The 25,296-nt window shown below is 45.1% G+C and overlaps 1 protein-coding gene across 1 annotated transcript in view; it reads right to left on the bottom strand.

Annotated features, from left to right (window-relative positions):
- Positions 1 to 7,081: 7,081 nt before the first annotated feature.
- Positions 7,082 to 25,296, bottom strand: part of Il18r1 (interleukin 18 receptor 1) — a 30,908-nt gene continuing 12,693 nt past the window's right edge. The window contains exons 5-11 of the mRNA XM_055608278.1: positions 23,867 to 24,011; positions 20,854 to 20,916; positions 18,272 to 18,392; positions 16,704 to 16,843; positions 14,873 to 15,031; positions 10,314 to 10,472; positions 7,082 to 7,598 (exon numbers count right to left, since the gene is read on the bottom strand). Of these exons, the coding sequence (XP_055464253.1) occupies positions 7,243 to 7,598; positions 10,314 to 10,472; positions 14,873 to 15,031; positions 16,704 to 16,843; positions 18,272 to 18,392; positions 20,854 to 20,916; positions 23,867 to 24,011 (1,143 nt within the window). The 3' untranslated portion in view covers positions 7,082 to 7,242. The remainder of the gene's footprint in view (positions 7,599 to 10,313; positions 10,473 to 14,872; positions 15,032 to 16,703; positions 16,844 to 18,271; positions 18,393 to 20,853; positions 20,917 to 23,866; positions 24,012 to 25,296) is intronic.

Below are 25,296 nucleotides of genomic sequence, written 5' to 3'. Positions count from 1 at the left end.
TGCTCTTCAAAGGATGTAAATATTTTTTCATACCAAGTGAACTTGTAAGAAACAACCACTAAAAGTAAAAATATGAAGAATTAACCTAATTATATTGAGTCAACAAAGCGCTATTAAAAATAACTTCAAATGACTTGAGAACGTTCTTTTATCTTGTAATAAAATATTCCTAAGGGGGAACACTGTTAAAAATATCAAATTGCTTTTAGTTAAAAAATATATTGTTAAATACAAGTATTAAAATTATTCTGAAGCTAGTATATATTATATATTATAAACATTGTAACATTAAAAATGAATAATGACATTAATATCATCAAGAACTGGAATTTTCTGCATGCAGAGAGCACCAATATAAAATTGGTGACTAAGTAAAACTTGCAGTGTTGACTAAAACTGTTCTTTCAGTGTTGACTTAAGATTCATCTCTCTGTCTCTCCTTTCTCCCTACTGACCCACCCTGACCCCGTGATCTTTTCTTGCTCTGTCTGCTTTAGGTAATCTCATACTCAGTAAATGTAAGGCTGTTCCTGGACTCTGAAGACAATCTCTCCCTGGCAGCGGACACAGCTTCATAAAGACGTGTCTAAGAAAAAAAGCTAGAGCAGCTTAAGGCCACAGTGTCTTCTCGTGCCAGTAAACCACACAGCAGAAAAAGGAAATGACTGCAACTCAGCAGCAGTACCGAAGGACTTACATGTCAACTTTACAATGGTCAAAGATGGACACTTGGAGTGTCAGCAGATTGCTGTTAGTGTGTGAAATGCTGTAGGAAACACCCGTGTCTTATGGCGTGTTACGGCACGCACAGGGATAGAGTAATATAAGAACACAGAGCAGCAATAGCCCAGGCCGCAGTGGAAGTCAGGCGGAGCATGGGAAAGCATCTATTTTCTGCATCGGATTGCAGATATTTGAGCATCTGATGCATGTTTCTCCTGCTATCTATGTGTGAACTGTTGTGTGATCGGCATTTGATAAATGAAGGTAAACAGCTGGGTGCCTTCTATTGCTCTTTTTAAAACCTAAGCGTCGATTCCTCTTGGCAGTGTTTTGCTTTGCTAACTTAATGATTTGAATGGAATGGTGCAACGGTGAGTCCAGAGAGGAACCACTTTGAAAGTGCGTGGTCTGCTTGGGCAGGGGGACAACCGTCACATGAAAATGTGCTCGCGTACGCTTGAAAACACGCAGCTTACGACATCCACGAGGAGGTGGCTGGGGCAGCTGCTCAGCGAACGTGGAACTTCTGCCAATTTTCCTGGTGATTCAACAGTGGTTGCTCTATAGCGAGGAGGCTGCCTGCCTGTTGATGCGCCCGGCAAGAGACTGAAGACCTGGAATGGCAAGGGTGGCTGCTCAGCTTTCAGACGGTGTACCCCGAGGGCGCCGGCGGGAGTCTGGGGGTGCATCTGCACTGCTAGTCAGTGTTGGTTAGTTACCCGATCGGAGGACAGACTCATCCAGCTCGCAGGTGCAGAGCGTCTTCCCGGTCGGTCTTCACACTCGTTTTAATAGGCCTAACCATGGCTCTCAAGCTCTGTTTGCTCTCTTCAGCATGAAAGCTCCCAGAACCCAGCAGTGGGGCCAAGAAAATAAGGTCTGTGCCTCTGTGTGGGGGCTTTCCTCCCGAGAATCATCAGAACAGAACGTCCTCAGGCGCATCTGAGGCCACCTGACGTCCCTGCGTGCCGTGAGGTGGGATCTGGTCATCGCTCCTCACGGGACAGTGGCTTACCTGGTGCGTGGTGGGCTTGCACGTGTGAGGGTTCACATGTGTGTAGAGGCGCGCGTCAGCATGTGTGTTCAGGGACACCTGTGCATGCATGTGTAGTTAACGTGTAGTTAACGTGTAGTTACCGTGTAGTTCTTCTTCCATCCCCCACTGGTTACATCGAGTCACGAGCTCTCGCGGAGCCCACAGCTCACCGACTGCTGGGATAGCCAGCCCACTCAGGTCTCCCTTGTCCCCGCCTCCCCGACGCTGTGATTTCAGGTGGCTGCCATGCCCACCTGGCGAGCACACACATCCTGGAGGCCTCTTTTGAGGGGCACCATGATCTACACTTACTACAGAGGTTAGTTGCTTTTCAGGCAGGGTCTGGAGGTCTAATCAGTCGTGGAGATGGCTGTGTGCGGTAGAGTACATATGGCCTTGGAGCACTTCCTCCGAGGGCGACCCTCTGGCCAAGATGACTTCTAGTCAGGCCATGGGTAAATCAGCATCGAGATGAAGTCTAAAGGCACGGATGACAGGTGACCGTCCAATGCCAGTGTCATACCCCACTCCGATTAACAACGACCGTTAGAGAACACACAGGGACTGAAGAATGTCAGTCCTTCAGTGGCTTCCTGTGCTGCTGGAAGTGCCCCGTCCAGCCCTCCTGTTCAGACTGACATTCAAAAACGCTGCCAAGGTGCCCTCAGAGATGGGTGCTGGCATCTGTGTCCAGAGTTCCTGGCTGCATGCATCTCCAGGCAAGGTCACCGGCTTTGTTGGCAGCCTCCATGTTTTGAATGGTTTGGGACTTACAGGTGAAAGAATCTGCCTGGATTGGCTTTTCTGTCTAAATAAGATTGCAGTTTTTACGGCTAAACAGTGATCTCTTCAGAAGTACGTTCCCTGGATCTCACTCCACAAAATGGGCTGTCTGTAGCTCACCATGTGGCCTGGCCTACCCTCAGACTTGCAGCAATCCTCCTGTCTGAGCTTCCCTGGATGTAAATGATCAGGCCTGGCTGGGTATCTTTCAAAGTAATGTGTTAGTGGAGAACTTAACATATAACACAGCTGTAGCTTCCATGTTTGATGAAGCAGAAAAGGTGAGGTGAAGCCCAAGGTATGTCCCAGATCTGCATCTGCTATTCCAGGATAGTCTCTGAGGAACCCAAGGCTCAGGTAACAATCCGTTACTGAGCACACACGCACAAGTTGTAGCAATTTATAAGTGAGGAGTGTGGTCTCTGAGTATGTATTTCACCCACAAGAGGCATTAGAAACCGATCTCCAAAACACATAGGTGTTGACCGAGGGCTCCCAGCCTGGGCTCTGATTGTTATCTCTGTGGCATGCCAGAGGCAGGGGAAGGGTCCCTGTCCTTCCCACAGAGCCCACACACCGTTTCCTGTCAGCTCTGTGGCCTGGTCCCTCGGAAGGCCCTCCTCCCCCAACCCCGCCCTGCGCTCGAGAGCTCTTGAAAATGTGGCTATCTCCAGCTTTGTTCTCCTCACACTTCAGGAGTCTCTGTCCGCTTCTGACAGCGTGTCAGCACCCGCCCTTCTCACACCTTGGCAGCATCGGTGGGCCACCTCTCTAGTCCCCCCCCCCCCGTGTATCCTGGGGATGTCATATACGGTGACACCTCACCCAGCGTGTGTTTTCCTCTCACTTTGTCTTTCTGCCCTGATCTGAATGGCTTAGAAGGCATCCAACCACCTCTAATCTGAGCTGTTCCCAAGCAGACAGCTTCATGCTTGTGAAGCCTGATTTGTGCATTTGTGGCATATGCCACCTTTCCAGACAAGTGTACAAAGGCACAAAGCCTTTAAAATCTTTACCTACAGCCTCATTTCCCAACACGCAATGCTGAAGAGGAAACACATGCTTCTGTGTTTCCTGGCCTCACAGAAGAGTCATGGTAATGCTCCTGGACATAACAGGTCTTAAATTCCATGGACTATGTAGGCCACCCCATGTCTTGATTTCAAAGTGACTGTAATTCTTATTTAATAAATACTTATAACAGAGCAATCGACATAGGTGAAGAGTTTCCTGTGTCCTTGAGAGAGGGCCATTCTGATAGTGTGGAATTGACTTCCCAGATTAAGCACATCAGAAATCTTAGAAGAGAAAGATACTCAAATATCTAAACAAATTCTACTGAGAGTAGTTGGTAGCATTGTGTAAAACTAATTTTTAAATATGCACATTAGTTAACTGGCATGTGAAAGCCCACTGTATCTAAGGTCCTGTATTTAGTGGCAGTATGTGGCCTCGGGAGAGAGGGGGTAGAATTCTGTCCTTACGCTGGGTGGAAGGAAAGTGTAAACCTTACACACTTATACTACATATTGTATTTAAATGTTTGTGAAAACCAAAGATTTGGCACCATGATCTGCATATGAGAAAGAACATAAAGCATTGTCTTTCTAGGATTGAATTCCCTTGTTCTTCCTTCCTGCAGGCCAGCTTTCATATTGACTGATGCTATGCAGCTGCTGTTGGAAAAAGAGAAAAAGGAAAAAAGAAACCTGTGTGCCGGAACACTGGCACATTCCGGCACGCCGGGCAGAGTCTGTCCGCTGGCGCACTAGAGGCGCACGCATGTGTGTGTGTGTGTGTGTATGTGTGTGTGTGTGTGTGTGTGTGTGTATGGAGTAGCCAGCCACTTCAGAATATACCGAAACCCCTCCACACAAGGGAACTCACGCCTGGAATCATCAACACGGTGAAAAGCCCACGGCTGGCGAGGGTGTAGGACCTGGCGGGGGACAATTACTGTTACTTTGCTGAATGTTTACATTGTGAAAACTCCTCAATGTCTATGTTCATGCCTATAGAGCTGGGCTGCCCTCAACCTTGAGCAAAGGTGCTTTTTCTTTTCTTCTCTGTTCCTTTCTTTCTTTCTTCAGTGGATGGCAGTCATGCAAAGACTCATAGCACATCAAAAAGTTCTGAGACCAAGCGACTGTGAGCGCTCAGCCCTAAATCAGACATCTCTGTTAACTCCTCTCTGCCCCCAGCCCCCCAGGCTCTGGGAACATGCCGGAAGAGGAAGCGGAAGAAGACCTGGGGGATGGAGTGGAGAGCTTCTGATATGACACAACCTTTACATTCTGAAGTCGCAGCAGCGCAAGACCAAAGCGGTGAAATTCCAGCGCGGATGGAGAATCCGCCATGATGCAACTGTCGGCAGCTGAGAGCTGCTGGGGAGACGGAATCTGTCTTCCTATGGGTGCATGTTCTAGCGGACGGCCCAGCCCAGCAGGTATGGGCAGCACTCACTGGACTTTGCGGGTTATTCTAAATACAAGGACAATAACTGAGCACGGAATGTGATGGAGACTAGGAGGAGGTGGAGGGGAAAGTGGACGTGGATATAATATCTCACCATCTACATGTATAAGATTCTCAAGGAATAAACTTCTCAAAAAGATACACACAGCAGAACTGGCAAAACTGAAAAATGATAGCTGTAGGAGGTCATGCTGCATTTCCCTTATCTCTTCAAAACAGGTGGGAATCTCTGTTGAGAATGAGAAAATACAGTCTTAAAATAAATGAAAATGACATCAAGAGACATTTCAAATCTAATGTACACATTTGAAGATTTAATGTAAAATATGTTTCATATGAAATAAACATCATGTGTCAAAGCATGAGTAATTAAAGAATTAAAGTAATTCTATTTATCAGAAACTCTCAAAGCAACATTTCTTCTGATTCTGTATTTTCACACATAGGACATAAAACATTTGCTGAGCTCTCCTTCTTTTAAAAGCCAGTCAAACAGCACATGAAGTCATGAGTGAAAAATAGTACCTGAGACTCCCCATTCTTCTTCTTTTTCTTTCTTTTTTTTTTTATTCTTCTCTAAATCTCCTATATCTGCTGCAGCTAGTCTCTGCTCTGCTCTAGACTTTCCAGGAACATTTTTGCTACAACTAAGCAAGCTTGCAGACTTGCTGGGCTTCTCCGAATCTTCTTTCCTTTGCCAGGTCAGCATTCACACACATGCGTGCGCACACAAGCAACTCCCACAGGAAGCCCTTGTTTTGAACCATGGAGAAGGCCCAGGGTGACAGCTCCTGTGAGAGAGACGAAAGTGCCTTCCGGTGCCCAGAGTTGTATATCCCAACAGAGAGTGGGGTGTGTGTGTGTGTGTGTGTGTGTGTGTGTCCCTCTGTTTGTGTTCTTCTCTCAATTTGCTGCTCAGATCAAAGCTGCTTGTCTCCTCTGACCTGCTTTCCTGCCTGATCTCTGGCTCCCGTTGACTCCACTGTTAAACCACAGAGGCCAGCATGAACCAGGGGCATTGCCACCATCACCAGAGAGCCTCATTTACAGAGCAGTCTGGTTCCCTTGTCAAGGAGGCATACCTACTTTATGATTTCCTCATCTGATTTTAAAGATGAGGAAACTGAGGCATGAGAAACTGGATAAAATCACAGAGCTTAGCAAAGAAGCAGAAAACCCAAGGTTGTCACTCAAATGTGACTGCTCAGACCACACCCTCAGCCATCATGCGGAACGGCCTACAGGCCAAGGCCATTCAGAACAGCCAATAAAATTAATAAGCAATTACTGCTGTTTGTTGCACTTCAGTAGCTAATATGATCCTAAATATAAATATTTACATAAAGCCAACAGAAGCTTTGGACCACTGAAACTGACAGGCTCACGGAGTCCTCTGAATTTACATTTTTGTCTGTCACGCATGACTCAAAGGTGTTCAGGGTTTCCCTTCTATGAAGAGGTCTAAGGAATAAGCAAAGTCTGCCTCTGTCGACTGAGTTTCCAAGAACTATCTTTCAGCACTAAGCTCATCCTGAAGCCAGGTCCCTGGATCTTCCTCTCACCTGGCTTCCCTTCTCTTCAGACAGCAACCCCACTCTCTCCCACTTCCCCAGCCTGGTGAAGGAGAGCTGTGGTGAAGACTGGCTGGTAGAAAGAGCCTCTTTGAGCACCTAAGACCCTCCCACTGGGATCCCCCGCTAGTTGGAAACTCCTGAAGAGACACCTTGCTCTGGTCGTGAATCAGTTTGCACGTGGAGGTCCACCCTTGCTGAATGGGCCAGTGTGCAGATAGCTCTAGGCCAAAGGTCCTCAACCTTCCTAGTGCTGCACCCTATGAATACAATTCCCCGAGTTGTGGTGACACCCAAACATAAAACTATTTTCATTGCTACTTCATAACTGCAACGCTGCTACTCTTCTGAATCGTAATGTACATATTTTTCTAGATAGCAGTTTGGCAAAGGGGGACCCACCCACAGGCTGAGGACCACTGATGTGGGGAGAAAATAATCACAAACTGCTTTCTGCTGAAGCTCAGGCTCTTCCTAGAACTCGGGGTCATGGATCAAGGTTTTGTTTCATCTCTGATGACCCGATGGCAAATCTCATTCTGGGAGAGATGCTAACAGAATTCAGTCTTTCGAATGACCGCCCTGTTGGGAATAACCACACACACAGGTATCTAGAAGGGTGCCAGTTCCTTCGACATTGAGCTTTTCAGGAGCTCAGAGTGCTGAAAGCACAGGCATTGCCTCTGACTCTTCTCTCCACGGCCTGCTGGCTTTTGCAGGCATCAGGTAGAGAAGATTCTTCCAGAAGCGGGAGTTATGTGAGAGTGACTTGTCCGCCTTCCAGGTCAGAACTCTGGAGGACTTCAGGAGTTTCAGCGACGGGGGCAGAAAGGAGCCACTACTCGCCGGAGTGAACTCAATGAGGATTATTTTAATCTTCCTTTCCACCAGTGCTTTGTGGAGGCCACTCTCGAGTTCCAACCGGCTTTCATTGGTCAGGTAGCTCTTGCTTAGGACAATGATTAGCCTGCGGCTTTTCTCGATCAGCGAATGGATCTCATCAACGATGGCTGGAAAGACAAGATGTGTGTCAGGTCAGAGAGCTGAGGGCGGACACAGGAGAAAGAAGACTGCATGTATTGTGGGTGTAAACATGCTTTTGTTTTGGTCCCAGGTGTGGGATGTGGCACTGACTCAGATTGTTCACAGCAGGAAACTATTTGCCTCCTGCGGGCTCTGAGAGGAGCTCTTTGCCAGCTGCAGATAGATTCTGAGGACTCTAGAGAGAGAGTAAATGCCAGAGCCCAGAGAGTTGAGAAGAGAAAGAGCAAGGCCGCTGCTTCCCCTTTGCTGCTCCTGTGGCTGTTGTGAGACAAGAACCTGGAGATCTCCTGACATGAGGATTGGCCTGGCTCCAAAGAACCCAAAGACACTGGCCAGCAGGAAGCAGCTAAGAAAGAACTGTGCCCCCTCCCACTAACCCTTTCCTACCTGGTGTTGGGATGTTGGAAGAGACTAGAGTGGAGTAGGGAGAAAGATCTAAGAAACGTAAATAAAAGAGTTTTTTTAAAAAAGTACGCCAACATGCATGTTCCTGTTTTACAGTATTTTAACCTTTGGCCGAACTAACAAGGTTTTCTTTAAAAATAAAACAGTTTCATTTGTTTTAGACATCTAGCAAAATAATCATCTAAATAAGCACAGTCCTGGGCACTCACCTAGCACTTGTGCCTTTCAAGTCTGTAAAGGAATATTAATTCATCTCCCCATGGCTGCAACCTCACGGGAAGCTATTCTCACCGCCATTTCGCTAACGTCTAGAGTGATGAAGAACTCGCCTGCAGCCCCACAGCTGGTGAGTGATGGGCAGGCAGACTTGACACACGAAGCACATTTTTCCAGTCACTACTAGTTTGTTCTTCATCTCTGTGGGGAGGTTAAAGATTTAAAACAATAACCTAAGCTAACCATATGTGGCTGGGGAATCGTGGACGTGGTTAGCCATACATGCCCAGCTCTGCTCTAGGCCCCAGAGCGGTCAACCAAGCCTAATGACAATCCGGCATACCAAAAAGAAAACCTTTTTTCTTTTCTTAGCTTAGGAGAAATGAAAGGAAATGTAACAAAATGGTGGTGAAACTGTGATGTACTTTCTAGATGCCAAGTTCACCAGCATGGCCTGCTCCTCACACGCACCTCGTGATTCACTACTAGTTTGCACGCTATTTACAATTCTCACTTAACAGCATTTTCCCTTTCCAATTTGTAGTGTGAGGGGAACGCAAAGCTATTTCTTATTTACTGGCATATTTTCTTCCTGGCCTAACTTAATACAGGTACAGCACATAATAAATATGGGATGGATGAATGAATGGTGGTAAAAACATTTGTGTTTTTCATTCCTTTTCCTTCTCCTCCTCTTTCCCCTCCTTCCCTTCCTTCTCCTTCTCCTACTTCTTCTATTCTTTCTCTTCCTCCTTCTCTTCCCCTTTGTTCTCCTCCTCCTCTTTCTTCTCCTTCTCTTCTTTTCCCTCCTTCTCCTACTTCTTTTCTTCCTCCTCTTCTTTCCCTTCCTTCTCCTACTTCTTTTCTTCTTCTTCCTCCTCCTCCTCCTCCTTTTCTTTCCCCTTCTCCCCCTTCTCCTACTTCTCCTCTTCCTCCTCGCTCTCATTAGTTAGTTTTTAGCATATGTGCCAAGCATCATGTGTGCACACAAAAATCAGAGATCAGCATTGGGTGCCTCCCTCAGGTGCCTTCCACTCTGTTTACTGAGGCCTCAGAAAGAAACACCTGTGCCTTTCCTGGGTGTGAGACCTGTGATGCAGCATGAGAAGAGTCCATGGGGAAAGGCTGGAGCTATTTTCTCAATATCTATTACGATGTGATAATGAGAATTTGGTTAATCAGACTGACCTGGTTAGCTAATTACTACCCGTCAACTGGCCTGCCTTCTGTTGCCTTAAAGGAATGTGGCCATTTGTACCTTTTTAAGGTAAAAGGATGATCAGTCATCTCATTTCTGTACATCTAAAGAAACTAATCGAGAGAGGACCCTGACTAAAATGCTCAATCCCCATCCCGAAAGGCAAAGAGGATGGACACCAGAAGAAGAAGAAAACAGGAAACAACCTAGGAACCTGCCACAGAGGGCCTCTGAAAGGCTCTGCCCTGCAGACTATCAAAGCAGATGCTGAGACTTATGGCCAATTGTTGGGCAGAGTGCATGGAATCTTATGTCAGAAGTGGGAAATAGTAAGAGCTGGAGAGGACAGGAGCTCCACAAGGAGAGCAACAAAACCAGAAAATTTGAGCACAGGGGTCTATCCAGAGACTCATACTCCAACCAAGTATCATGCATGGAGATAACCTAGAACCCCTGCACAGATGTAGCCCATGGCAGTTCAGTGTCCAAGTGGGTTCCATAGTAATGGGAAGAGGGACTGCCTCTGACATAATCTGATTGGCCTGCTCTTTGATCACCTCCCCCTGAGGGGGGAGCAGCCTTACCAGGCCACAGAAGATGACAATGCAGCTGCTCCTGATGAGATCTGATAGACTAAGATCAGAAGGAAGGAGAGGGGGACCTCCCCAATCAGTGGAATTGGGAAGGGGCATCCATGAAGAAGGGGAAGGGAGGGTGGGATTGGGAGGGGAGGAGGGAGGAGCTTATGGGGGGATACAAAGTGAATAAAGTGTAATTAATAAAAGTTGAAAAAACGTTAAAAATAAAATGTGCAGAAAAAAAAAATCTCCATTCACTCTCGGTCCAGGATTTCCTTTCTTACCTTTGCCAGGCACCACATCTCTTTCATATATGCACAACTTATACCCAAATTGTTTCTCCAGGACCCTGGGTAATGTCTCCACAGCAAAAGCATATTCTTCTCCATTCTCAGGATGACACTCTTTCAGGTAAGACACAAACGCATCGTACATTTTACCATCTAGGAGATAAGATGGACTCTTTTAATTCATGATTGTGGAAAACTGCAAGTAAAAATTTGTGTGAAAGTCATATATAAAACAAATAAAATTTTTGATTGTCAAATCTTAGAGGCATGTAAAGCAACTGATTATCTAAACATCTTTTTAAAGCTTCTGTTTTAAGAGTAGAGAGAGAGAGAGAGGATAACTATCAGGACATTAAGGCAGACAAAGACAATGAAATGCTAGAGAGCACAGAAGACCCTCATTCCAGGACTGTGAATTAAGTGACACCTTAGCTCATTCACTTCACTCAACTCTACCACAGAACCACCCAGGTTTTATTCTCCAAAGGCCTTTAAAGTGAGGGCAAAGCAAAGTAAAATAAAGGAACTGAGACTGTACCCTGAGAGTGGAAGAAATAACAAGGCTGCTTAGCACAGGAGCTGGCAACAACAGAAAAGAGAGCCAGGAATTTCGAGGAGAGCGTTGAGAAGTATGCGGGGGTGGGGGTCAGAGGTTGTGATTATAATCTAACACACACACACACACACACACATGCGTGCACACACACACACACAGCCTAGGGTCTAACACAAACACACACAGACACACACACACACAACTCATTCTGCCCGCTGGATAACTAAATGTGTGTGTGATTCTCCTCTCATTTTCATGCACTCTATTGATGAGACAGAAAGAAACGCATTAGCAGATGACAAATCCTGTGACACAGACAAAGATGAGTAAAACAGCTTGGCCACCGAAAGGGGAGGGACATAAACAAGGGAAGTTTTGGCTAACATCCTCAACGATGTTAAGGTGTAGATGGACAAGCAGGAGTGTGGTGAAATAGTTTATCTTGATCACGCAGAAATCAAGTCGATGGCCAGGCGGTTACATCTCTACTGACTGGACTGAAAGGTAAACATGTCCAGGTGTTTTCTTAAAATAAGATGGGCAGGAACAACTCTGGGTCTGCCCTTCTTACATGTCATGTCGTTTATATGCAATGACCCAGCCCTATTTCTTCACATTCAAGTTCACAAAACAGTGCTTTCTCTATATGGCAAAAGCTTGCTCGGTTCTTCTTATAGTATTCTGCTCCATCAATTTGTTGGGAGCTGTTGCTGACATAAAGCAATTGTTTCGGTAGAATTACATGTATGAGAAAATTTTGATAAAGGTTATAGACTCGTATGCCAATCAAAGGTAGGAGAAAATGTAGGTGAAAATAAAACTAGTTAGTAATTTAATCAGCAACTGCTGCCTCTGAGTGATTCTTTTAGATTGCTGTGAACTATAGCTATTGTCTTGGCAATGAATTATAGTGCTTTTGTGAATGTTTTTATCAAGCCAGTGCAAAAATAGGCACCAAGAGGTAAATCAAGTAAAGGATCACAGTTGTTTCATAATCAAGATATAACTGATCATGAGAAACAAGGAAGGCAATCCCCTATGTATCTACAGTTCATGTAACATGCTTTTGTTCTTACTCAGGAAAAACTAGTTCCCAACTATTAATTGATTTCAAATTTCCTATGCCAAATAATTCTCTTCTATGATATTAATCAGGTAGTTTACATTAAGATTTATTTTTAAATGTGGATAGTGAGAGGGTTAATAGAAAATACTGATTTCCCCCTATCCTAGCACTCATCAACTGCAAGCAGCTTCCTGGCTCAGGGTGGGACTTTGGTCCACTTCTTCTCTTCAGTGATGCGGTTTTGCCTGGTCTGAACCTGTGCAGTTCTTGCGCTGGCGCAGACTCTGTGGGTTCATGTGTGGCTCAGGCCTGCTGTGTCTGGAAGCCACTGGTGAGTAAAGACAATTTTTGATCCCTAATCAATGAAACTATCATTATATAAATGGTCATTTAAATGGTCACTTAGAATAATAATGTCAGCTGGACCAGCGTTTCCCCAGCTGTTTGTATCAGTCGACTGTGTTGTAATAGTTGTTGGCAGTTGGTTCTTTTCATCTCTTTCCTTTAGAGAACAACACGGAGCACACTCTTGGCCACTGGAGTGCTGCACCTGCTACAAAAGTCTTCTTGCCTGGACATATCTGCATGGCTGACCTTCCCACAGACCGCACCTCTTCATGGATTCACTCTGTGCTGCTTAGAGCATGTTCCTGAATGTTCCTGTGCACTGCCATGACAGCAGTTATGAGTTTTGAAAAGTATTGGGGCTGGACAGATGGCTGAGTGACTGTGAGTTCCTGCTGCTTCTGCTGAAAGTCTGGGCTCAGGTCAGCACTCACATGGTAATTTCTAACCACCTGTAGCCTCAGTGCCAGGCTGATGCCCTCTTCCATCTTCTGCAGGCTTCTGCATACATGTGGTGCACACGCATGCACCCAGGCACACACATACAAAATAAAGTCAATGAATTTAAACAATCTTAAAAAAAAAAAAAACAACAACAAAAGGATGTGTAAGATGGGTCTAACAAAATTGACAAAGGAAAATATTATGGAAAATCAAAAGGAGAAAAATTATTTGATGCCTATTTAAATACAGATATTTGTCTTTCTGAGCAGAGACCATGGAGAAAATACCATATACAGACTTTCAACTTCGGTGCCTCATATCTTTTCAAAGCAAGATCACACATACGTAGGCTAAGAGCCATATTCTCTGAGCATGCTAACTGTTAATATTAAAAGTTGTAAATGAAAAGATGATGTAATTCTATAATCTAAAAAACAGAAATAAATTGAAAAAATCTCAAAGGAGTGGATATAAGAATTACTTTTTACCATGAGGTTAAGGGGTCCTTGGTTCTTATAGCCCCAAAATCGGATACCAAAACTTAAGATGTATTTGGGTCTTTCACATAGCCTCACCACAACAAGCAAAGACAAATGACAACATGGGACATTTACCTTTACAATTCAGAATCTAGGCTTACTCCACCTAAGATATAAATAGTGTCTGGGAAGGAGAAGGGGAAGGGGAAGGGGAAGGAGGAGGAGGACGAGGAGAAGAAGGAGAAGGAGAAGGAGAAGGAGAAGGAGAAAGAGAAGGAGAAGGAGAAGGAGAAGGAAGGAGAAGGAGAAGAAGCCTAGTGACAGAATGGGCCAAGAGTGAATATGCTGAAAACAGAGACACAAATGTTAAATAAATGATTGCATTTTTAACATCATTAAATGAAATACAAATTAAATGGCCTCAAGTCCCCATCTATTAAGCTGGCAGAAATGCAAGGAGGGGGGCTATGAGGGAAACCCGAAACCTTTGTGTAGTGTGTCATGCGGCAGTGTGCAAGGCAGGCAAAAGGACAGCAGCTATCAAAGCCTCAGCTCATTACAGAGATTGCACTGTGGAGAGTCCCTGTGGTGATACAGCACAAGCAGGAAGCAATGATGGGTGACTTCATTCACGAAACATCTCTGTAATAGCAAAGGAAGCACGAACCTGAACACACATCGGAAGAGGAGTAAACCCAGCAACACAGGAGTCACTGGGGGTGGCCACTCTGAGGGCCACACCAGGGAACCCAGCACCTGGAGATGGAGGCACGGGGAGGCAGCATTAAAGTCAGGCCAGTCTGGGCAGCATGAGACAGGCAGGCAGGCAGGACCTGAGCCATCCTGACAGATGAGGGATTTCTTTAGTGACATGAGCAGATCCACAAGAAATCATAAAGAAAAACTGGAAATAGTGAAGTAGGTGCTTCTTAAAGGCAGCATGAGGAAAGAATCCACATGAATAACTTATGGGATGTAACGGGCAGTGGGGACATCGTGGGAATGACAGACATGGCAAGGCAGAGAAGGTCTCCTGGTGTATATTTACAAATTTTGAATTTGACCTCTATGAAGTTTTTTTTTCCTGTAAAAACTCAACACATACACACACAAAAACAACAGATTAAGGTTAACATTTAAGGAACATAATAATCTTGAAATCTTAAGATTTTTAGTTGCTTTTGAAAACATTGAGACACAGGAAAAATAGACACAATAGCAGCTAACAGCAGATGGGTGTAAAAGACCAAAACCGAGATTGTTTAGTTCATACCCCACAGTTCTTCCAGGGATGCCATTTGGCCTCCTTTTCCCAGTTAGAATAACAAACCAGGATGACAGAAAACTCAATGGAAACAAACTTTATTGAGTGTGTATGGTATGCGTGTAAACACAACCAGACTGACAGCATGGGACATTTAGGAGGAGACAGTGAACAACCATGAAACATCGAAGGAAACACATTTAGAAAGTCACAAACAAGTACAAGACTGCAGAGCATGCGTCACAGTGTAACACAAGCAGAGCAACCCGACTCCACACTGGGGACCCGGCTCTCTGGGGACTGTGAGCAGCGCAGCCAAACCACAGTGACGGCCAATGCTCCTTCCATTGGGTGTAGCATGAAAACATGGCCTGGGACGTCCCTGTCACAGCATGTTACCTGTTAGGGTTTCATCTCTGTCCAGTAAGCGTCTATAGAAGAGAACCAAATCAACTTTGTAGATGACACACAAAACCACCACAGAAACTGCTGCCACGGAGATGAAAACTGCCACAATTATTCCCCTCGTGAAAACGTGGCCTGGGATATCAGCCATTTCTACAGAAAAAAAAAAAAAATAGAGCAAAAGGAAATCATGAATCAAGAAATGTGGCCATTGCTTTCCACCATCAATCACATTGCTGTGTTGTCAGCTTTTGGCCTTCACTCTGATTCAGTTATTTGCCCATTTTCCACTAGCTCCCCACTCTCTGGCTGGAGTCTGCAGTCTTCCCACTCCCAACTTAGAGATGTGTGCAAGGATATCCATAGACATGAAGTAAGAACGTGGCCACTCAGGCGCTCTGTCTCTGTGGGAGCTTTCTGAAGGACAGGACACAAGGATCCCAACGAGGGTCAAAGTTAGTGCCCTGAGCCAACAGCACACTACCTTCAGCGGGCGCACTGGGTGGGGAAAATCTGGGTTTCTAGTCTGGCTCCATCAATTAGTTTGTGTTTTAGGAAAAATCCTTGAGGCTCCCAATTCCTAGTATCTTCATGTGCAAAGTAAAAACAATAAATGAACCTCTTGCTTCATTTACGGTTGCTGATGAACAAGACTCTACAGAGCACTCAACAGTGCCCAGCACACAGCACTCGGGTTTTAGCAAAAATGTAGACAATCTACCCTTCAGAAAAAGAGACATAGCTCTCAGATTGATTCAGTGTGCATTCGTCACAAACACGAAGGGGCACAGAAGGGTACAAAGAGTGAAATGTTCTTAGCAGCCATCCAAGGAGGTGGTGATGGCCAGCCAGTGTCAAACTTTCTTGGGGTGGGGGGACTGGAGACATGGAGGTGAAAAGAACTTGGTGCTCTTGCAGAGGACCTGGGTTTGGTTTCCAGCTACACAGAGGCTCACAACCATGAGGAACTCCAGTTTCAGGGGGAGTCTTGCACCCTCTCGTGGCTCCTGTGCCTACCAGGCTCACCTGTTTACCATACCACACACATGAAAACAGATGAGTCTTTTGTGGCCCCCAAATTTTTATTTAACTGAGGTTATATGTTAATCACATTTTATTTCCACATCAGACCAACATTTTGCTCATTTACAATATACCCATTCTTACATTGATACTAATTTTGTAAGTTTACACAATGCTGCAGTGACTATCCACATAGACACTGCCTTTCCTCTTTTCTTTTGCTTGTTTTCCAAGGAGAGACACCAATGGTGTGGCAATTTCCACATGAGGCAGGATAAACCTGGCTCAAGCTTTGTCCCTCTTGTGTCACACACTTTTAAGAGATAATCGTTCCGGTAAAATCACTTATTCCATTAAATAATTGATTATATCTATCTAATAAACAGACTCTCAGAAGCCATGCCCAGGGGGTCCTCCATCTTTGAGAGATAGCTAGGAATCCCTGAGACAGGAAGATCCTATTCCCCAGGTGACATCTGTGAACTGAGAGGAGCAATGTGAGGCGGAAGCTCTGAGGATGCAAGCAGGAATTGAGCTAGTGTTGAGCGGTGCCCAGGAATACAAACGTCGTATCACACAACAAGCAGCAGGTTGGAGTGCCTCTGCTTCGTGGATGCACCGGACTCACAATTCCTGTGGAGGGGACCGAGGAGGCTGCTCCCATGGGACAGAAGACCCCTAAGTGGGAGATTTTGTCGCCTTGCTCTGTGACCCTGGATGGGTTCCCCCCCCTTGGAAAGCTGAGCTCACACAAAGAGAGAGACAGCACAGAGACTGTCAAGAAGAGCAATGAGCTTCATACCTTTTCTCACCAGGATGAAGCTTTTGGTGTCTGTGGCTTCATCGTTGGTCACGGTGCAATTGTACAGAACATTGAGATTCTTTTCAGTAATCCTCTGAATCCTCAGAGTTTTTAAAGCATGCAGTTTGCCTTCAGAAGTCCTGCAATGTAAGACGAATATTCAGCAACAGGCTTAGTCCATGACCGGCAAGCGTACTCAGGAGATGAGGATTTATTTATAGGCCTACAATACTAAAAGGAAGCGTCAGCTATGTCTTCCATCTCTGGTGTGAATTAAGCTTAGCCTCCCTACTCCTCCAAGGAGCAACAGAACTCAGGGAAAGGCACACCTCTCTCATTTTTTCCGTTTTCTTCTCCCAATTACTTGGAATTCATCCCACACCGTCATCCCTATTAACTATGGCCAGCCAGTTTTGTGTTCTTCATCTTTCCTTGCTATAAGTGAATCCTGGGCAGCCAGAGGCTATAAAGAAAAGACTTTGTTTACCCTGTGGTCAAAAGGCATGACATGGCCTCTAGCAGGGCCCTGAACTACAGCGTATCATGGCAGCAGCTCCTGTGTACTTATGGATGCTTCTCTTCCATGCCATAAGGCATCAGAATTCAATCTCAGGGACTAGACTATTGTGGTGCTTTGAATGAGAATGCCCACAGGCTCATAGATTTGAACAACTGGTCATGGAGAGTGGCACCATTTGAAAGGATTAGGAGGCGTGGCCTTGTGGGAAGAAGTCTGCCATTGAGAGTGTGCTTTTGGGTTTCAAAGAGCCCTTTCCAACCCCAGAGGCTCTCTCTCTCTTCCTGCTGCCTGCAGGTCCAGATGTAGAACTCTCAGCTGTTTCTGCCTGTGTGCCTAGAGCTCCCTGCCAAGAGGATAATGGGCTAAACTCTGAAACTCCAAGCAAGCCTCCATTAAATGCTTAAAAAAGCATGAGTTGCCATGGCCATGGTGCCTCTTTGCAGCGACAGAGCTCTCCAGCGTAGTCAAACTACGCTTTACAGACTCCGCCTCTCAGTGAGAGGGTCGATTTCTTCTTCTACTCCGGAGACAGTCAGAAGACACTGGGGGTCAGACTCCTGCAGGAGCACAGGAGATGGCAAATCAAACCCCAAACGCATCAACTGTGTATCACTACGTGGTTGAGAGAATGAACTGCTCTTGCAGAAGACCTGAGTTTGATCACTGATGCCACTTTTACTGTTGTGGCCCATTAATAAAAATACAGCACTTGACATAGTTTTCAGAATCCAAGAAACTATGCTGCTTGCTCTTTCATAAGGAGCTTGGGGACTTCCGCACCCCAGACTCTCACTGGTACCTTTATAAAGTGATGCTAAAAGTCCTCACTAACATTCTCGGGAACCTTCTTTCTTCAAACTCAGGCGGGCACGGCAAATTTCTGCATGGTTTGTCACCTTGGAACACGGTAACGACAACGAGAAGCCACCTGAAGCGACAGCTAAAGCTAACACAAACATCCCGCCAGGCAGCCGGGGGCCCGGCCTCCCTGCTCCTGTGTGCTGTGTGTTTTCACAGCACGCATCGCTTACACGTGCCCTCTGCGTACCAAGTCGTCTTGTTCTCATCTTCTTGCACATTAGGGTCTGATCTGTCTTCTTTCCCGAGGCTCCAATAAAGCTGATCATTTTCATTCAGTAAAGCAATGCAGCTAAGTTCCACACCTTTTCCTAGGGAGAAGTTGACAGTCTCAGTCGTGAATTTAGAAACCCAGGGGAATCTTCAAACACAACCAGTGTGTGAGAACTGAATGTGAAATAGCACCACATCCAGTAAAAAAAATGAAAGAGTTGTTTCATTTTAAATTTTAAAAATTACAATTAAGGAGAAGAATTACATAGCAATGACTAGTCATCACCAAGTAATGAACTGACTTCTATTTAAATATTCACTTTTAAATCAATTATTAAAATTTATGGGGTCAGTGCACTTTTTCAATCTTCAAGATAGTGGACAGTGGCAAGCCAGTGTCTCTCTTAAACTACAATAAAAACAAAAGGACATATCATACAAACTAATTACTTAAAAAAAAAAAAACAAAGCATCACAGCACAGAGAGAAAGAACAAGGGAGGGTGAAATTAAAGTGCAGGAAGGAAAGATCTCTTCCAAGGGAGTAAACAGTAAGTCAACGGCCATCTTATTTGTAAGGCACATCTTGAAGTTGAAGTGAGCAAGAGTCTCATAAAGCAGAGTCCAGAACTGTGGAGTTTGTGGGCAGCTGCGCAGATCACAGGAACGTCAGCAAGAGCTTGCACAGCACAAGGCTGCAGAGACACGGCTATGTCTCCTGTGGGCTCATGGTCCATAGAAAAGCAAGTGTTGCTCTGCCAGCATGTCCTAAACTTTCCATTCACAACTCTTTTACAGCCAACAACTACGAGTGCACTTGAGTATATGGGTCTACTAAGCAGGTATACAAAGTGAGCATGATGGAGAAGAAGACATGAGAAAAATTATTTTAAAGCAACTCCTTGTTATATTTTACTATTTTCATTAAAGACAAACAAACTTGCATGCTAATGAGATGGTGTGCTTGTTTGTATGTAGAGAATTAAATATTGGCTGAATGGTTTGGTAATTCATGACATGGAACATCTTCACTGTTATTTAGAAATGTTCAAAATTTTGATTTTATAATCATCAAAGCTGAGGCCACTTTACATAAATATATAACACAAAATGGCAGAAATATACTTAGGGTCATTTCAGAAATTCTATCCTAATCCCAACCCAAAATTCCTCCAATATATTTTTTTATAAAATTCAAGTCTGCAACTCACACAGTCAGTTTCAAAATGAAACACTCTAACACAATACAGCCCAAGGGTTCCCTCACTTGAAACAAGCCAAGGAATGGCAGGAGGGAAGCACTAAAGGCTTTTTGTTTTCAGTAAGTTATGCTTCTATAAGACCAGAAACTTTTATATGCACAGTAAAATAGACCGAACCTCCTAACACATACACAAGTCTTGAACACGGGAAGCAGGGGTGCCCTGGGCAGAGCACACGTGTGTGTACAGAACTGAGGATGCAGTGACGTCATACAAGACAATTCTAGTGATTGCTCCTGGAAGCGTCTTTGTTTCTTTGAAAGCTTCTTTGTGTTTTTGATTTGGATTTTCTGTCATTGTGTATCCAGAAAGCCTCTACTTTTGCCATTTTTTTCATGGCCCCCACATCCATTTTATGCAATGCTCATGTCGTCTCAACTCGCACTTTAAGAAGCTGTGTCCCAGCGGCAAAGGTCTGCAACCAGCATGCCTGAGGTATGCTCTCCAACCAGCTATTTAAATGCAAGGCAGATTGGGTGTAGCACCTCTGTTTGCCCGGTTCCGAGCAGCCTGAAATAATTAGACTTGCTCGGCCTGAGTGTCAGTTATTCAGTCCGTGCCGTGGAGACACTATCCCTCTACCTTGGTTGGGAAAATGTATCTCAAAATTCTCAAATCAGTTAGTTTAATATCTGGTTTAACATATGTAAATTTATTCCATTCCTTCTGAGCTTTTATTTTTTAAATTATGCACCCTGGTTCTTAAGATCTGCAACTCTCAACCTGTGGGCTGCGACTCCTTTGGGGGTTGAATGACCCTTTCACAGGGGTCACATGTCAGGTGCCCTGCATATCAGATATCCACGTTTGATTCATAACAGTAGTAAATTCCAGTTATGAAGCAGCAATGAAGCACTTTTATGGTTGGGGTCACCACAGCATGAGGGCCTGCATTAAAGGGTCACAGCTTCAGGAAGGTTGAGAAGTGCAGCTCTAGACGAGCCCAGAAAGTACAGCAATTCCATCCATGGCCAGATATTCAGACTACAGGGTCAGTTTGCATCAAATCTCCAAAGCGTTATCACCAAACTTTCATGTTTTGAAAGGTCAATAGAGAAAATTGGAAGAAAAAAAATGTATCTGTCTACAATACATAGACAGTCGCACCGACTTTTGAACAGAAGTGCCATTGAACTGGCCTCAAAGTGCAACTGTCAGAAAACAGCTTGCTTTCCATGGTCTTGTATTCTTCAACAAATAGATGAGTTGTATCAATCAGCAGCGACCCACATTTAGTCTTTGAAAGCTCAATACTGGCCCCATTTATACATTTAGAAAACACACACTGTAAAACATACCTAGCTCTGCTCCAACAATGTCCAACTTCGGCCCCAGAATAGCTGGGATTATTTTATTGTTTCCTAGAAGAACAGCAAAACAAACAAGAAGAACATTAAAACTGCCTTGAGCTTATCTTGGACACACATAATGTTGTAACATGGTCATTCTGTATAACAAAAGTTTCCAACATAGTACCTCTGGATTATCCATGATTATAGGTTCTGCAGTTTAAATTAGTGTAAGCCAAGTGTGGTCCAAAAACATAAAAGTGAAAAAAACTTAAATAATTAACTTGTAATTTTTAAGTTGGATGCCTTTCTAAGTTTCCCATTCCATCCAAACCAGAACCTGAATTATTCTCTTGCTCAGTGTACTTACAGCCCTGATTAAATAGGATGGTATCATGGTGCTTATATGCAAATAACCCCCATTCTATTTAATCAGGGCCACAGAGCACAAAAGTCGTGACAGACAATTTTGTTTGGGCATATTGTTTTATTTTATTATTAATTATTGATATTAATCTGTTGTGCCTAATTCATAAACTAAATTTCACCACGGGCACAAGCATACACAGAAACACAGCATTGTCCCACGTGGCTCCTCCCCTGGCGTCAGGCACCAACTAGGTCTTGCTTTTGTCTGTGGATAACTGCGATCCTTGCATATCTTTACTTCTGTCGTGATTTTATTAACTTTTTATTAATCCAGCTCACGTTATCGAAGCTTCGTTTCTGTTAGTAGTGTGTTCACAGAGCTAAAAGCTTCATCCATCTAGTATCCTCTCAAATATTGGCTTCTGCCTCATAAACCTGAAGTTGGAGAACTATCTCATCCAGGGAGACTACTGCCACACCCTGAGAGGACCAAATGTCTAGACGGAGATGATGGGCAGCCCTGGGGAAGCACCTTCCCAGGCTACATCACACCCCTTCTCCATCTGCCCTCTTCATTTTCCCACTGATGGATTTAACAGAATACATGAAGACTAGGAGAGCCATGTAAATCACCTCTCCTAGACACCAGTCCTACCCTTGAGGGTGTGGAGTCTCCATCTCTGACCATGTCCTTGAGGAGGATGCGGAGTCTCCATCCCTAACCAGCATCCCTAGCCATGCCCTGGATGAGGAGGCGGCTCAGGGGGCTGGAATGGTTGATGTACTAGGACAGGACCTGAGTTTGAATCCCCCAAACCCATGTAACAACCTAAGCCTGACTGCATGGGCCTGTAACCCCAGCACTCGGCGGAAGAGACAGGCAGATCTTGGAAGCTCCCTGGCCAGCTAGTCTAGCCATTTGAATCAGTTCCGGTTTAGTGAGAGACCTGTCTCTCAGCCGTGGGCAGAGTGACAGAGAAGGACATCCAATGTCCTGAGCCGCACAGCCCATTGTAGACACATTCACAGGTGGTCCCTTGGTCTAGGATGTCCCAGAACTGATAGCCAAATAAACTTCTCTGGTTTATAATTGGCTCAGTCCATGGCACTCAGTTCTAGCAGAAGAAGATGGACAAAAAAAAAAAAAATGGTATGTGTGATTGCTCAAGCACTTGGAGAAAGAGATGCTATCTTGAATCATCCAAGTGGGCTGTGAGTCCTCATAAGAAAGTCAGAAAGGCCAGACCCAGGAAGATGCATATATGCATTTATGCATATTATATACAATGATGGAAGTGTATATGTGTGTCAGGAGGTGGGCAAGGAAGTAGAGGAGGGAAGAGAAAAGGAGAAGAAGGAAAAAAGAAAAGACTGGCATATAGCGTGCTCTACTTTGAAGACAGTGTGATAGAGATAGCCTCTGGACACTGGCAAATGGCATATCTTTTTCTCCATAATCTCTGAAACCATACAATGCTGCTGAAACCTCGGCTTTGGCCTAGTGAACTTATTCAGACACGTGACCTCCAGGACTCTAGGCTGAGGTGCGTACATCGCTGAGGACACGTCTCTGCAACCGCACACACGGGCAGTTATGTAAGCCTAAGGTGCGGGGCTGAGGAAAGATGTCACTAGAACTGATGTGGGCTGTGGATTTGGTTAAATGTGTCATCCACACAGGTTTCTAGCTTACCGGATGGTCAGACTATGGTCATGGTCATACCACATGATTGTAAACAACCAGAGGAACTTTCACACAGGAAGGGAGCCGACAGTCTGCGAAGTTTTTGAAAGCAGAGGAAAAGCAGCTGAAGAAGGAAAAATGGATGCTGGGAAAAATATCAAGAATGTTCCACACTCAGATGTCGAAATCTGTACTCAGCTGTGCTGTGCTTTGACAGTTTCCCGTGAGTTCCCGGGAGGTGCTGGATGGCGGGTTCTTGGCTGTAACCTGAAATGTATCTCTGCAGGGCTCTGCAGTTAAATCACCTCTCAGGGCACCGTCACCATAGAGTCCCATGTCTTTGTCCTCTGCACTCATGGCAAATCAGGTGACCTGCAAAGCCCTCCTTCTGACTAACAGACCGTGCCCTAGCTCGGTCACTGTGCCCGCCTTTCTCCCTGTGTGCTCTGCCCCTTCACAGTACAGTCCCTCCAAGATCCAGATCGGGCACAGTCTTCAGTGCGTGTCTTCCTTTCAAGCAAACGCCCTGGCAACCCGTTTCACACTGCTACAGCCTTGGTGCCCAGAGTCCCTCCAGAGCAGGATAAAATTCCCTGAGTGCAGTGTACGTTTCTCTTTAGTGCCTCTTTGTGTCCCAATCCTGAGCACAGCTTACTGAACACAGTCACCATAAATATTTGTGACCACAGCAAATATTTGTTACGTGAAAATGGAAGCTTAACAAGCTTCTGGAGTTTACCCAAATTCCAAACAGGAACAAGCTGGTTCATGAGAGGTTCACCCATGGAAAGTTTCATTTGCTGCTAAGAAAACTGTGTTTTTAGCCAGTTTTATGGGAAGCCAAGTCGAAGCTTCGAAACCTTGAAGCAGTGCCTTCTCAAATACAAGGAGGTACCCGTCCCTCCTCCCCCAGGAGGCTTCCCAGTTAAAAGAGTCCCAAGTTTGCTTCCTTCAAACGCTTCCTCTCACCTTTAATAACTGTGATGTTGACGGTCTTGGTGATGTTGTACTGCTTCCCATTGTGGTGGACAGAAAACACGCAGGAGTAATAACCCTCGTCTCCAAACTCCGCATTCTTCAGGATCTTTTGGGTTTTGAATATTTCTTTACAGTTCTGTTTTGTTGTTGTTGTTGTTTTTGTCGTTTTAAGGCAAGTTAAAATACGTTGTCAATAAAAGTGGAATTGTTGAAATTATCCCCATTTCTAAAGCTTAAGGTACCTAGAGCTGAAGGGAAACAGAATGGACCAACATCTGCGTGCCAGCCATTTGCCCTCGCTGCTGGTAGAGCGGCGGAGCGCCCTGCTGTCCTTGCCACTAAGAAGACGGGCCTTACCAGCACTGTCGTCGTTTGTCTTCATCTATTGCTCACGCACATACACACAGAGAGAAGGACAAGCAGAAGCAGAGACAGAATATTTGAATGACCAAAACGTCCCTGCTCAGGGGAAGCCTGTGTATGAAACACTATACTGCATAACACCTTGTGTCCAAGCCTGCGTCTGAGAGGAAGGGCCGCGGGAACGTGGACAGAAAGACTCAGAGGACTGAGCAGAATTGCCCACTCTGGATTCTTGATGGCACAGATGGCCAGATCCACAGGCATACTTCAGTCTCTCTTTCTCTATGGCATAGTAATCAATAATAACAATAGTGAAGCCAGTGTGTACAAGCCAGCCCCCAGTCACCCACGGGTAGGCGCTGGCAGGTGCAGGACTGTGGGAAGAAGGAGGGCTGAGCCAGCAGCTTTGACCCATGACTCTGTAACCGCCACGTTCCTCACAAGAAGGACCTCATGTCTGCAGACCTGGCCTCATGCTCTTGCAGCTTGCAGCCTCTGGAGGTAGGCCCAGGAAGTTGCTCAAATGTCTAGCAAAATGCCCGTGTATACCTCATATGGGCAAATGCCTCTGAGTATAAGTAGACTTTTTAAACCCAAGCAGACTCTTCCCAACTTATACACAATGCCAGGTCTTCTTTCTTAGTTCCCATCAGACCTTTGCAGGTTCAGCTGCCTTCCCCACTCCTCTCAAGAAGCTCATGGGCAGCCTGCAGTCTGAGCATGCCTGGCCTTGTGGACAGCTGTTCAGCCATAAACAGACCCACGCATCTTCTGAATTTCAGTATCTGTGTACTGGAGCTTCCTAAAACCCAGCAACCAAGAGTCCCTAATTTACATGTTCTGTGAAATGTGTATATTTAACAGAAGAAGAAGCAGGTCAGTTCAAGGCTGAGTCATATGTTTAGAAAACATTTCAGATAAGACACTCCCTTGGAAACTCACACATAAACACGGTTACAGTAAGAACTACAAGCACACTTCAATGTGTTTTTAAGGGAGGGGAGGGGAGGGGAGGAGAGGAGAGGAGAGGAGAGGAGAGGAGAGGAGAGGAGAGGAGA

The sequence above is a fragment of the Psammomys obesus genome, unplaced genomic scaffold (assembly GCF_907164565.1).
Source record: "Psammomys obesus unplaced genomic scaffold, mPsaObe1.curated_primary_1811, whole genome shotgun sequence".
Classification (NCBI taxonomy): domain Eukaryota; kingdom Metazoa; phylum Chordata; class Mammalia; order Rodentia; family Muridae; genus Psammomys; species Psammomys obesus.
Note: the sequence above shows the minus strand (reverse complement) of the source record. Positions and strands in the feature narration are given on the sequence as shown.